This window comes from Pantherophis guttatus, chromosome 3 (genome assembly GCF_059756535.1).
Source record: "Pantherophis guttatus breed Tessera chromosome 3, ASM5975653v1, whole genome shotgun sequence".
Classification (NCBI taxonomy): domain Eukaryota; kingdom Metazoa; phylum Chordata; class Lepidosauria; order Squamata; family Colubridae; genus Pantherophis; species Pantherophis guttatus.
Window position 1 is genome coordinate 100,433,732 of NC_142065.1, and position 13,048 is coordinate 100,446,779.

General features: G+C 35.9%; 1 protein-coding gene across 3 annotated transcripts in view; it reads right to left on the reverse strand.

Annotated features, from left to right (window-relative positions):
- The window catches only part of HMCN1 (hemicentin 1), a 226,242-nt gene that overhangs the window by 69,510 nt on the left and 143,684 nt on the right, over nucleotides 1-13,048 (reverse strand). For all 3 annotated transcript variants that reach the window (XM_034409613.2, XM_034409614.2, XM_034409612.2), the window contains exons 57-65: nucleotides 12,439-12,535; nucleotides 6,774-6,935; nucleotides 5,710-5,823; nucleotides 5,374-5,576; nucleotides 4,497-4,578; nucleotides 4,134-4,265; nucleotides 2,516-2,665; nucleotides 1,972-2,131; nucleotides 995-1,119 (exon numbers count right to left, since the gene is read on the reverse strand). In XM_034409613.2, the coding sequence (XP_034265504.2) occupies nucleotides 995-1,119; nucleotides 1,972-2,131; nucleotides 2,516-2,665; nucleotides 4,134-4,265; nucleotides 4,497-4,578; nucleotides 5,374-5,576; nucleotides 5,710-5,823; nucleotides 6,774-6,935; nucleotides 12,439-12,535 (1,225 nt within the window). The remainder of the gene's footprint in view (nucleotides 1-994; nucleotides 1,120-1,971; nucleotides 2,132-2,515; nucleotides 2,666-4,133; nucleotides 4,266-4,496; nucleotides 4,579-5,373; nucleotides 5,577-5,709; nucleotides 5,824-6,773; nucleotides 6,936-12,438; nucleotides 12,536-13,048) is intronic.

The following is a 13,048-nucleotide window of genomic DNA, read 5'->3' on the forward strand; positions in this document are numbered from 1 at the left end:
AGGGACTCCTCAGGGTGCCGTCAGCCAAATTATGCCAGCTGGCGACACCAAGGAGGAGACCCTTCTCTATCGGAGCCCCTGCCCTTTGGAATGAATTACCCCTGGATATTCGTAACATCTCTGATCTCCGGGTCTTTCTCTGTGCCCTCAAGACCCTACTGTTCCGACAGGCGGGGCTGTCTAATTGAATGATTTTAAATTGGGTTTTAACTTTGGGTTTTAAAATTCAGCCAAAACTATTTAATGATTTTAATTAATTTTAACTATGATATTGTATATTTATGTTTTTAATTTTGGCTGTACACCACCCCAAGTCCTTCGGGAGGAGGGCGGTATATAAATAAAATTATTATTATTATTATTATTATTATTATTATTATTATTATTATTATTATTATTATTATTATTATTATTATTATTATTATTATTATTATCTACACTCTTAACTATTTACTTTTGATAATAACAGCACAAAATCTATATATTGCAAAATGCAAACAGAATTTTAATAACTTCTTTTGATATATACATATTAACCAGTCTAGTTTTTCATAAATTAATCCATAGGGTTATTTTATTTTATTTTAGGTACTTTGAGCTATACAACATTAAACAGAACATCTTAATTTAGTAATTATTAAAATGATTAAATTCATATAAAAACTTAGCATCTTAGCATGAGCTGTGGTGGCACAGTGGTTAGAATGCAATGTTGCAGGCTAATTCTGCCGTCTACCAGGAATTCGATTCTGACCAGCTCAAGGTTGACTCTACTTTCCATCTTTCAGAGGTCGATAAAATGAGGACCCAGATTATTGGGGGTAATATGCTGAATCTGTAAACTGCTTAAAGAGGGCTGTAAAGCACTATGAAGTGATATATAAGTCTAAGTGCCATTGCTATTTTTTTTGTCCCTTAAAATTAGGAAAGGTCTAATGAGAAAGATGACTCACATTTTTTCAGATGAACAACAACAAACAAAACCAAAGCTCACCATATATATTCACACTGAATATCCGGTCCTCTTCCCCTACAGGATTGGTAGCAACACAAGTATATTTCCCTCCATCACTTGCAAGGGTATCAAAAATGTTTAGTAAGCTCCCATTTGGAGCCACACTGAAGAAAGAAAGAAAATCAATGAGTATACTGAATTTTTGGAAACCTGTCTATAGATCCTTCCTTCCTTCCTTCCTTCCTTCCTTCCTTCCTTCCTTCCTTCCTTCCTTCCTTCCTTCCTTCCTTCCTTCCTCCCTTCCTCCCTCCCTTCATCCCTCCCTCCTTCTTCTCTCTCTCTCTTTCACTTTCTTTCACTCTCTCTCTCTTTCATGACTTATATGACCAACTCACAACAGTGCTCTTTTCCCCAGGCACATGAACAAACATCCCTTGATGTCAACCCTTTCCTCCTAGCCCAATACTTGAGGGAAGAATTAGGTCTTCATTGCTCTCTACAGCCTTGTTCCAAAGGGCTGAGAAGACACCATTTAAGGGAGGAGAGCTGGAACATGCCCATCCTGTTAGATCTGTCAGCAAAACAAATGATCTGAATAAAGACCTCTGTTCGTTGCAGAGAATATTTGAAATGGATATCATTTTGGCTTTGTTTTTGAAGATATTTAGATTTTGTTATTTTATTTTACTTCATTACCATCAAATGCATAATGCTATCTATATAACCGATATAGACCTAGGCCTCAAATCTTGCCTTCAAATTTCAAGCTTGGTTCTACACTTTTCTTCTCCTTTGCTTTTAACTTCCTTTTCTTAGTCAGAGCTAAAGAAGCTTCTTGGATGAGAAGTGAAACGTTTTCAAGGAAAAACAAAGTAATTCCAGTTGCCTTTTGAAAAAGCACCTTTGGGACAACCATGACCTGGATGACTGAGAATCTCCATAGACATTTCCTTTTTCTGACCATTCTCTTGTTTGGACTCTGCTTCATTTCCCAAAGAGAGAGTTCAACACTTAACCTGATCCGCTGAGATTCATCACTGCTGATTGGTTTCCCATCTTTTAGCCACTGAATGACAGGTGTCGGGATTCCACTGGCCTCACAGGAAAGCTGGATGTTTTCTCCAAGGATGCCACTGACTTCACTTGGCATTTCAGAACCAGCAATAACTGGAGGAACTTCAGAATAAAAAATATCTATCAATAATAACTGCATAAAACAGAGAGGAAGATACAATAAAAGCACAATTTATTGAAACACTGAGCCTTCTTGGAAAAGTAAAGCTTCTTGGGGAAAAAAAGCTCCTGAACACTTCTACATCTTCATCTCCAATCATTCTTACTTCCGTTCAAATTACCTTAAGGATTTCAGAAACTTAATTTAGGAGATAACAAACATTTAGTAATAATAGATAGTAGCACCTGAAGCTGTTGAATTCACTGTACAGAATTTGTTTGTTTGTTGTTACATTAGATACTGATATATAAGTAGTTCTGGAACTACAGGAGTTATTTTACATATATTTTTCAGTTTTAAAAAAACATAAAAACATGCATACATACTTTCAACAGAAAGGACATAAAATTTCTGAGCTTTTCCTTCTACATTTGAAGCAATGCAGGAGTAATTTCCATTATCAGAATAGTCAGGTCTAGCAATTTGCAGCTTGTTTCCTCCTGACAAAATAAGCAACTTGTGGGTAGCAGAATTTTCTAAATATAAACAAATATGAAGAAATCAGAATATTCAAGTTAACCAACAAGCTGGTTAACTTTCATTTTAGTTCCATGTCCATGCTTTGAGATCAGTTACTATCTGAAAGCTTAAAGAATTGTGTAGTCCTTGGTGCTCCCTGAGCTTGCAAACATTTCATTACCCAACTAAATAACATCATCAGCACTAATGTGCTATGAGCCATGGTGGCACAGTGACTAGAATGCAGTACCGCTACTTCTGCTGACTGCCAGCTGCCAGTAGTTCAGCAGTTTGAGTCTCACTGGCTCAAGGTTGACTCAGCCTTCCATCCTTCCAAAATCAGTAAAATGAATACCCAGATTGTTGGGGGCAAAATGCTGACACAATAAACCACTGAGAGAGGGCTGTGAAGCACTGTGAAGCGATATATAAATCTAAGTGCTATTGTTATTGCTACCTAGTTGGATAATGAAACATCTACAAGAAAACCACCAAGCTCAGAGAGCACCAAGGACCCCTCACTTCAACACTGAGCTACAAATATTCTACTCTATCAGCTTAAAGAATTTCAGAAGAAAGGAATATAAGGCACAGATCACTTGTTTGATTAGGTTTCCCAAATCCATAAGAATGGGAAACTGTAAGAGAAGGTACAGGCTGTTCCTTTGAGAAAGGAATGTATTACCACTATTCAAAGCATCCATCAGAGGGATAAATGATGACAGCTGCATTGCCCAAAAACACTTTCCCTTTTGTAGGCATTGTAATGGATATATATATATATAGTATTTATAGTGCAATTTTCTTTTCATCCTTGTGATAAAAGCAAACATTTTTGCAGATATCATTGATCACCATTAGCCCCCACCCCAAAGCACTCAGCAACGTTTCCCAACCTTGAAAAAACCAGCACATGACAGATCAAAAGAAAAATTCCTTTAAAAAAACAAGTTCAGCAGTTCAAGAAAGGTAGGCTTATCTTACAGAGACTTTATATACCAATTCTGCATTGTACCCCATTCCTTCCCCCAGGTGGGTGTTTTGAAGGCTGTAAAAGAAGTGCTGGGGGCTGCATGCAGTAGTGATTTGTCCAGCTTTTTGAGAGAGAATTCATTTCATATAACTTACATTGATTTTACATGAAACTGTGCTTCTGTTTTCTCTTCCAGCAAGCAGGAGAAGTTCACATATTTTTTCCTTCCTATTTAGTACTGCCTAATCTTTGATCACACATAACACGCTATTCTTTCACTTCACTGAGCCTTATATTTTAAGCTCGGTTTTTCCATCCTCAGTATTACCAACATTAGCTTAATACTTGCCTTTTTGGGTATTAGCTATCTAGATACTTTAGGGGTGGAAGAGACAGAAATGCATTTCTGTTTTGAGCTTACAACAATTTTATCTGAACCTATTCCCCATTTTGGATCTTAGAAAATCCAACGAGCAGCTGATAGTAACTAATGTTACATGAGCAAACATTACCAAGGGGTTTTCCATTCTTAAACCAAGTTATTGCTGGTGGAGGAATTCCAGTAGCATCACAGGTAAGAGTTATAGGGTTGCTGATGGTTTCATTGATCCACTCTTGCTGAGGGCCTTCAATGGTAGGCGGTACTGTGAATGAAGACAGCAGGTTGATACATGCACCAAATTACCAATAATGGATTATGGAAAAAAAACAAATGGTCTTGATAGAGTCTGTACCTTATCCCTTCCTCCTAACTGCCACCACAGCTTCCTGTTATGCAACAGGAAGTATTAAGAAATAAAGATTTGAACATAAGTAACTATCTATCTTGTCTCTGTTCAGTTTGATTCACTTTATTCCGTCTATTAAAAGCTTACCATGAACATTAAGATGGAAAGTTTTGTCATCACGTCCTGCAATATTTATGGCTTTGCATACATACTGGCCTGTATCAGATACCTGTGAATGTAAGCAAAAAGTGATATGCAATTACCATTTTACTAATTTTAAAAAGTAAATTTAAATGCTAGGAGAATGTCATAATATAAAATTCAGGACAGAATATAATAAAATTAAAAAGTCAGTAAATATTGGAGTAGGTTTCTTTGTAGTTCAATTGTTGAAATACTGTAAATGAATAAGCAAACCCTTTACAGGCAATCTTCGCTTACCAGCTGTCTTGTTTAACCACCGTTTGAAGTTACAATGGTTATAAAAAATAGCTTTGTGACCAAACCTCACATTTATAACCATTGCAGAGTCCTATAATCACATGGTCTCCATTTGTCGCAACTGACATATTTATAACCATCGCAGCATCCTGAGGTCATATGATTGCAATTTATGAGCTTTACAACCAGTTTCCAACAAGCAGAATTAATAAAGAATATGAATGTGAAATCACATGTTGCGGTCATGTGATGCCCTGCTTAAGAACTTTGGAGATTTGCTTAACAATGAAAACAGATCTGATGGCACAGCCATGTAATTTTTCACTTAACAACCTCAGCGCTTAGCAATAGAGTTACCCCTCCAAATGTGGTTGACAAGTGAGGCCTACCTGTATAACAATTAGTTTGTTGGAATACAAAGCAGTAATAAGCCTGTTTACATTTTTCCAGCTTCATCTTTTATTAATCATTAATCATTAATCATAGAGGTTTTTATATATGATGTGTGTCATTTTGAAGACCACAGTTATGTGAAGTTTGAGCTAGACTGTTAAAAGTACAGAAACAAGACATATTTGTATACCTCAGTCATCTTGATATGGAGTGTCTGTCCATCTGCTACAATCCCCACATTGGATGAGACTGAGATCATACGGCCATTCTTGTACCAGGTGATGCTGGGAGGTGGAACAGCATTGGACTCACACTCTAATGTCACTGACATTCCAACTCTCACATTGACTATTGCAGGAGGTGTGCTGCTCTGGCCTTTAATACTTGGAGGAACTTTGGAGTAGGGGAACATAAGAAAAAATATTTTTCTTTGACTTTTCCCAAAGAAGTGCTATGTTAAGAAGAACTGTTAGATGTTAATACTGACAATGGAAAAATGTTCTATTTTAAATATGCAAAAACACACCATGAATAGTAAGGAAAGTCCTCTTGGTGCTTTCTCCAGCACTATTTCTGACTATGCAGACATATTCACCACCATCAGATAAACGTGCCCTAGGAATTTGCAGTGTGCGACCACCTAAAATCAAGACAACAAAATGGTTCAAGTGAATTACTGGACCATCATCACATTATACACTGAATTTGTATGGGATTCTAAGAGAAGCTTCAGAAATAAAAATAGGGACACGAATGTTCACTGCTTAGAATGAATTAAGCACACCACTGGAGACTTTTCTGTTTTGAAGTACAAAAATGTCCAACTACTGTACAAAAACCTTCAAAGAACACTGGAGAAGGAAAGAAACAAATCACAATTAACTATTCCACTTTAAGTGGATGAGAAGTACCGTATTTTTCAGAGTATAAAACACACCTTTCCCCCCCCCAAAAGGGGATGAAAATTTAGGTGAGTCTTATACACCAAACGTAGCCCCGCCCACCCACTGGCCCCCACCCTTTGGCCTCTGCCTCCCAGCAGTTACCTCCTTGCAGCAAGCAGCAAGAAGAAACAGCTCATTTCTGCTTCAGCACAGCCTAATTAGCACAAGTTGATTGGATCAGCCTCCCAACTCTCAGATGTTTTGCTCTCAGCTGTTTTGCGCAAGCCTCTGCTGCTTGCTGCAAGGAGGTAAATTGCTGGAGCAGATTTTTTTTTTCCCCTTGTGCTAATCAAGCTATGTTGAAAACGGAACTGAAAGTAAAGCAGGCTGTTTGCTGTTTGCTGCAATGAGGCAAAATTGCTCAGAGGCAGAGGCAGAGGCAGATTTCTTTTTCTTCATTTCCTCACCAAAAAAGGTAGGTGTGTCTTATAGTCAGTGTGTCTTATACTCCGAAAAATACCGTATATAATTGATCATTCCAAATTATTGCAATATTCTATGGAAAAAACAGCTCCACAAAATTATTTTTTTATATACACACACACACACACACACATTTTGCTCTATTTTTTCTAACACCCTTGTTGAAATATTGAGAAAAGAAAAGAACTACTCTATAAAAACAACCCAGCCAGAGATTGCTTACCAGGAACAATGAGAATATTTGTGTTCAAGCTGAGATGTTTTCCATCCTTGAGCCAACTGAGATCAGGAGGTGGGAAGCCAGTGACCTCACATGTCAATGAGATTAAGTTATTCACCACAACAGTTAGGTTCTCAGGATTAATTCCAATAATATTGGGAGGAACTGTTAAAACATAACCATGTCCACATTTTGCAGTCTCATTTATTAAAGGTTCTTTCAGATCCAGTTGCAAATTAAAACATTACAGTATCAGCTTCCCAAGCTTCAGCTGATTCTTCTACTGGGGAGATGAAAAGAATTAAGGGAGAATATGGAGCAAGATTTCTATCCTGCCACATTTTCTTTTCCCCCCATCACTTCTTTTTTCAAAGATTTGGGTGTTTTTTTTTAATCAATGACCAAAATAAAATGACTGTGTCTTTCTTTTCAATCTAGGTGGAACAGAATACGGTGCCAACATATTTAAATAGTTGCCAACATGTTCACACAAACAAACACTATTGGGTGGTAAATCTTATACTTTCTCTGTATATTAGGCATATATAGGGTAATAGGCAAGAACAATAGGTAAAAGATTGTGGAAAGTGCACTAAAAGGAAAGTGAATAATAATAATGATCACGGTGACATTATAAAGTTTCAGTACCATTCTTATTAATGAATCTATGAGTTAAAGTTGAGTAAAATCAGCAGTTGATTATTTTATTCTGTACTATCTAAAAATCATTTATTTTCAAATAACTGTTCTTAGGTAATCAGGCTAGCACACCAGTTTGAAAAGAAAATAATGATGTCTTTATAATTGCTCTTAACTATTTCTGAATAATATTCAGCTTAATGGCTTGCAATTTGTTTTATTTGAATCACTGTTTATTTACATAGATGATGGAGAGAGAGAGAGAGAGAGAGAGAGGCAGGCAGGCAGGCAGGCAGGCATTAGAGTTCTTAAGAGTTTTTGAATCCCATAAATCGCTTCACGCAAAAAAGTGATAAAAATATATACCAAAAATGTTTTCCAGGTTGACTATACCAATGGTCTCTAACTTTTCCGACTTTGCAGACTGGTGGGGGCATGGTGGGAGGAGAGATGGAATGATTCCACATGAGGGGTGGTGGAGGCTTTATGTTTAATTTGCTGTATTGTTTACTATTTTTAGTATTTTTTAACATTAAAATCATCCAGAGTCATATATTGAGAGAGGTGGCTATATAAATTTGATTAATAAATAAATAAAACAAGAAACAATTAAAAGTCAATGGAGTTCATTCAAGGAAAAAGCAAAGAGTTTGGGACGGTGAGAGCAAAGCACTGAAGAGGACATTTGTTAGTCCTGATGTATCATACAAGGCAGAAGACCAACCAACACAAAAATGAGATTTAGAATCAGAATGTTATAATAGTCATACAAGGAGCATGATTCACTTCTACAACAGTGTTCTGGTCGACGAGAACAGAATTAATTCTTGTTACAGGTAATTTTTGAGTGGTGCAGTGGCTCAGTGGTTAAGACACTGGACTTGTCATCTGGAAAGCTGGTAACCCAGGTTCAAGACCTGAATGTGTGACGGGGTGAATTCCCGTTCTTGCCACAGCTCTTGCCAACCTAAGCAGTTCGAAAACATGCAAATGCAAGTAGATAAATAAATATCACTTCAGTGGGAAAGTAACAGCACTCCGTGACATTATGAAACAGAGATGAGCACCACCACCTGAAATTCGTAAAATCTACTAGTCACTTACTCTTTTACAGGTAGTTAAATTACCTAAGTTTTATATCTTTGTCTAGTACATGTTTAATTTGGTATTGGTGGTTTTCTGAAAAAAATATTTGGACAATAATTATTTGGATAATTTTCTGTCAATCAAATTCATTTTAGATTTATAGATGACTGCTACCTATATTCAAAGAAGATATTAACTAAACTTTTGCCCTAATTTATGCTGGGTAACCTTTATCTTTCTGGTCTTTATCCCTAGCTATTTTCCTTCTGTCAGCTTAGCAACTCAAAACATACAAACAAAGAAAAAAAAATCTGAGGGTTTTTTTTTTTTTTTTGGCTCCTGCTTTCAAGCTTGCTGCTATTTTAACTTCTAAATAAATCACAGGTCCTGGCCTGATGCTTTCAAATAAATCAGGAAACACAAGACATGTTGCAGTTCTGGCTTACAAGGAATGCAGCAACCATAAACTTAAACACACTAACACAACACTACAGATGTATTTCTCTGTTCCAAAAAAGGAGCTAACAGGCTTCTTATTGTTTAGTGCAAACTAGTCCAGTGTTTCTTGCCAAGTGATAAAATTGGACATCACTCAACTGCATTTAAGCAACTCTTTCAGTGATTAAACCATTAGAATGGAAAATGTACTGAACAGAAGAGTAAAAATGCTGTTCATGTTTATGATTCTAAATTCAATGAAGATCAGACCAACAATCAAGAACTAAACAATACCCAATCAAGGAACTGCCAAATAAGCTAACAGTAAATAGCCCAACCAAAGAACCTCCACGATCACTTCCATCAACACTGACAAGTAAAACCACTAGTTCCGGGGTGGACAACTGTAGCCCTTTTACAACCTGTGGACTTCAACTCCCAGAATTTCTGAGACAGCCAAGCTGGCTCAGGAATTCTGAGAGTTGAAGTCCACAGGTCATAAAGGGGCCATATTTGCCCACCCCTGCACTAGTATATAAATTGAGAAGAACCCATTCTTTACTAGCACTGATAGTCTTGCCTAGTTTGTGTAATGAAATGTCTGCCAGAAAACAATCAAGTTGAGAGAGCACCAAGGACCCTTCATTTGAACCCCGAGTTACGAATATTCTTCTTTATTGGTCAATGTAGATCAGAGAAGATTTTTCTTGTTCTCATCACAGAACCAAATTCTAAAAGCCCTCTCAAATGTTGCATCTGACATTATTTTTCAGTGCCATCCTCTAGGAATCATTTCCAAATAATAATCCAGAATAATTCTGCATTCTTAGTTTAAATTTCTAGATTTCTCTTTCCTCATCTTTTCTACTCAGACTTTATAACTATTGTACCAAATCATACTGTATTATTTTCCATCACTTTTATGTTTACTGTATGATTTTAATTCTCCTAATTTAGTAACATTCTCAGTTTATGTGTGATTCTAATTCCTCTGATGTCTGTTTTGAATTAGTGAGCTAGTTCTTTTGTAAGAAACAAACTGCTCTCTTTCAGAGCTCTGTGGTTTATGCGATCAGATTTTTCTTAAACATATATGTTCAATTCACACATACATACACACACATAAAATATGGATTCATGTACACAAATAATCATAAATCAAAATATAGTCTAAGCCAATTGAAATGAAGATAACATGTTACTGCTATTGTATTGGCTAGGCTAAAAAGTTTAAAAATAAAATAAATATCATCACAACTTAGAAAATGAAATCACAGTTTTAGGGCAATACTTGAAAGAACATTGTTTGAAACAACCAAGATTTGTTGATCTAAGTGTAGAATAAGTAGGCTTTCTTCCAGTTTAAAACAATTGGAACACAAGCATTTTGTTCTCAATATGGAACACATGGAACAGCCATATTAATAGCAATAGCACTTAGACTTATATACCGCATCACAGTGCTTTACCGCCCTCTCTAAGCAATTTAGAGAGTCAGCATATTGCCCCCAACAATCTGGGTCCTCATTTTACCAACCTCAGAAGAATGGAAGGCTGAGTCAACCTTGAGCCGGTGAGACCCGAATTGCCAAACTGCTGGCAGCCGGTGATCAGCAGAAGTAGCCTGCAGTACTGCATTCTAACCACTGCGCCAGCATGGCTCTTATCAAGCAGTGACCAGGAGCTTTATTGAACACTTATTTCATTGGCCATCTCTCTAAATGAACCAGTACCACTATTTTGGGGAACTACTTCGTGTTCAGTCAACAAATTCATTAAAACTAAAAGTAGTCTTATATCTCATAGCCGATGCAGCATTTGGTGGAACAAACACCTGAGCTAGTCCTTTTGGAGTAGTTAAAACACCCATATCAACTGTGACATTTTTTCATATGTCCTGTCCTGCACATTTTTTATTCAATAGCAGCATCAATTCACAAATCTATCTTTTTAGAAATGTTTTCTTAAACATCACAAATCATAAAAACCATAAATGTGTGCCATTCTTCTGCTTGCAATTTAATATTTTCCAACAGTTGTTAGGTTTATGCACCATTTTTTTCAATGGGATTGCTCTCTCTCAAGCTTAAATGAGATAACAAATTGGTATAGTTTGTCAAATCACTTCTCGTCTCTTGACTCTTGTGAGGATGATGAAGCTCATCCAAATGGTTTAATACCACAAAAAGCAGCCTTCATGGTCAGAATGAAGATCCATAATTGCATAATTTCTTATATATGGAGAACAAAAAAAGTCAACATGAATGCTAACTCTGCAAGGAAAGCATAAAAAGATAAACAAGATGAAGAACTTGGGAGGAATGACTAATTCAGTATTGAAGACACTGAGTTTGTGATGGTGAGTAGACAATCAGATCTATGAGAAGTAAAACAGAAATATACGAAAGGGAAATGGAGAAGGGATAGTTGCATTTATTATTTGATTAGAGGTAGATGGGCTTTCACAAAGTCATTTAAGATGAGAGGAAAATGATAGAGCATTAGAAATAAAAGAACAGAAAAAATCCAAAGGATTCAGAACATATGTTCCAATTTTCTCGTTATTGGTGTTATTTTTTAAGGACAATTGGATATTTTTACAATCTTTTTGGACTGTTGCCTTCTGGCAGGAGATACAGAACAATTAAAACTCGGATCACATGTTTTCTGAATAGTTTTTATCCCAGAGCTATAATTGCACTCAACAATGGACTAAAGGGCCACCATCAGTGAGCTGTTAGACAGCATTACTTGGTCTGTTGTGTGGATGTTTGGGTGGTTTAGGGGTAGGGAATTTGTGGTGGGTGGGGGGGGTGTTTGGGGATTGTTATGTGTGTTGGACCTGGTCTTTGGGTGTTAAGTGAATTTCGTTGTATGGGTATACTGTGTATATACGTACAATGACAATAAAGTTGTTGTTATTATTATTATTTAAAATTTTTAAAAAATCAAGCAGAAAAGTGGCAAGAATGCTTCAGCTTTTTTGGCATTGTAGGGAAATACTGGTAATTCATATATGTGAATGTTGTTGTTTTTTCTTCACAGCCATAACTTGGTGGCTCCCATGAGTTCCTCAATAATATTTTTTTACAGAGAAATTCTAACCAAATATTAATTTTCTATAAAAATAATTTTAACAGTGAGATGGGATCAACTAAAAATACTGATAAAATTACAGATGGCAATTGAAAGTAATAAACAAATATTGATTAACATACTTGAGACCCAAGTCCTCTGGAGAATTTTCCAAATGGTGAAATAAGTTTTTTAAAATATCCTAAGATTTGGCATAAATCAAAATAGGAATTTTTATACTTTCTAGTAGCAGTGAATATTTATATATTCAGCATACATATGGAACATATCAAAATATTTATTATTTGAACATATAAAACAAATGTGATGCTCATTTGTCCTTTTGCAAAGATTAAATAAGAGTCAAGTGCAGAATATTTTTTCAGCTGGCCATTTTATGAGTCATTACTTTAGAAAATAACAATCTTACCATGGACGTTAAGATTAAAATATCTTCTGGCACGTCCTGCTATGTTCTCCACAAAACAGACATACCTGCCTGTATTTGCTATTTGAGCATTGTGAATCTATATAAAAAAAGATACACTGTAAATATCAAATATCTGAGTTTTTTAATTGACTTCATATACACATTGTTAAATTTTCATTTGGCAAATAAGTAAATATATTGATTTATAATATATAATGCTTTACTCTTTGGAATTGATTATTTGACCAGAACCTCTATTCTGTGTTGGTTCAATGTCTTCATGGCATAAATCTTTCATATATTTTGGGTGCTCTCAAGACTTTTAAACAGATGATATAGTTGCAGCACAAAGAGTAACAGGAATAACAAAACAGGAGTAATCAATATGCAGATATTGTCTTTTCATGGAAAAATACTAACAAAAGATACTAGAGAAACTATAGTGAATGGTAAAATAAACTGGCTAGACAATAAAATGTTTAAAAATTAAAAACTGTTTTATTGTAGACTCACTCAATATTTTCCATGTCCCCTCTTCCCTAGCAAAAAAATTAAAAAGAAGAGATACAAGCTTGCATATTCTTCTACAATTGGAATTGCGGGATTTTGA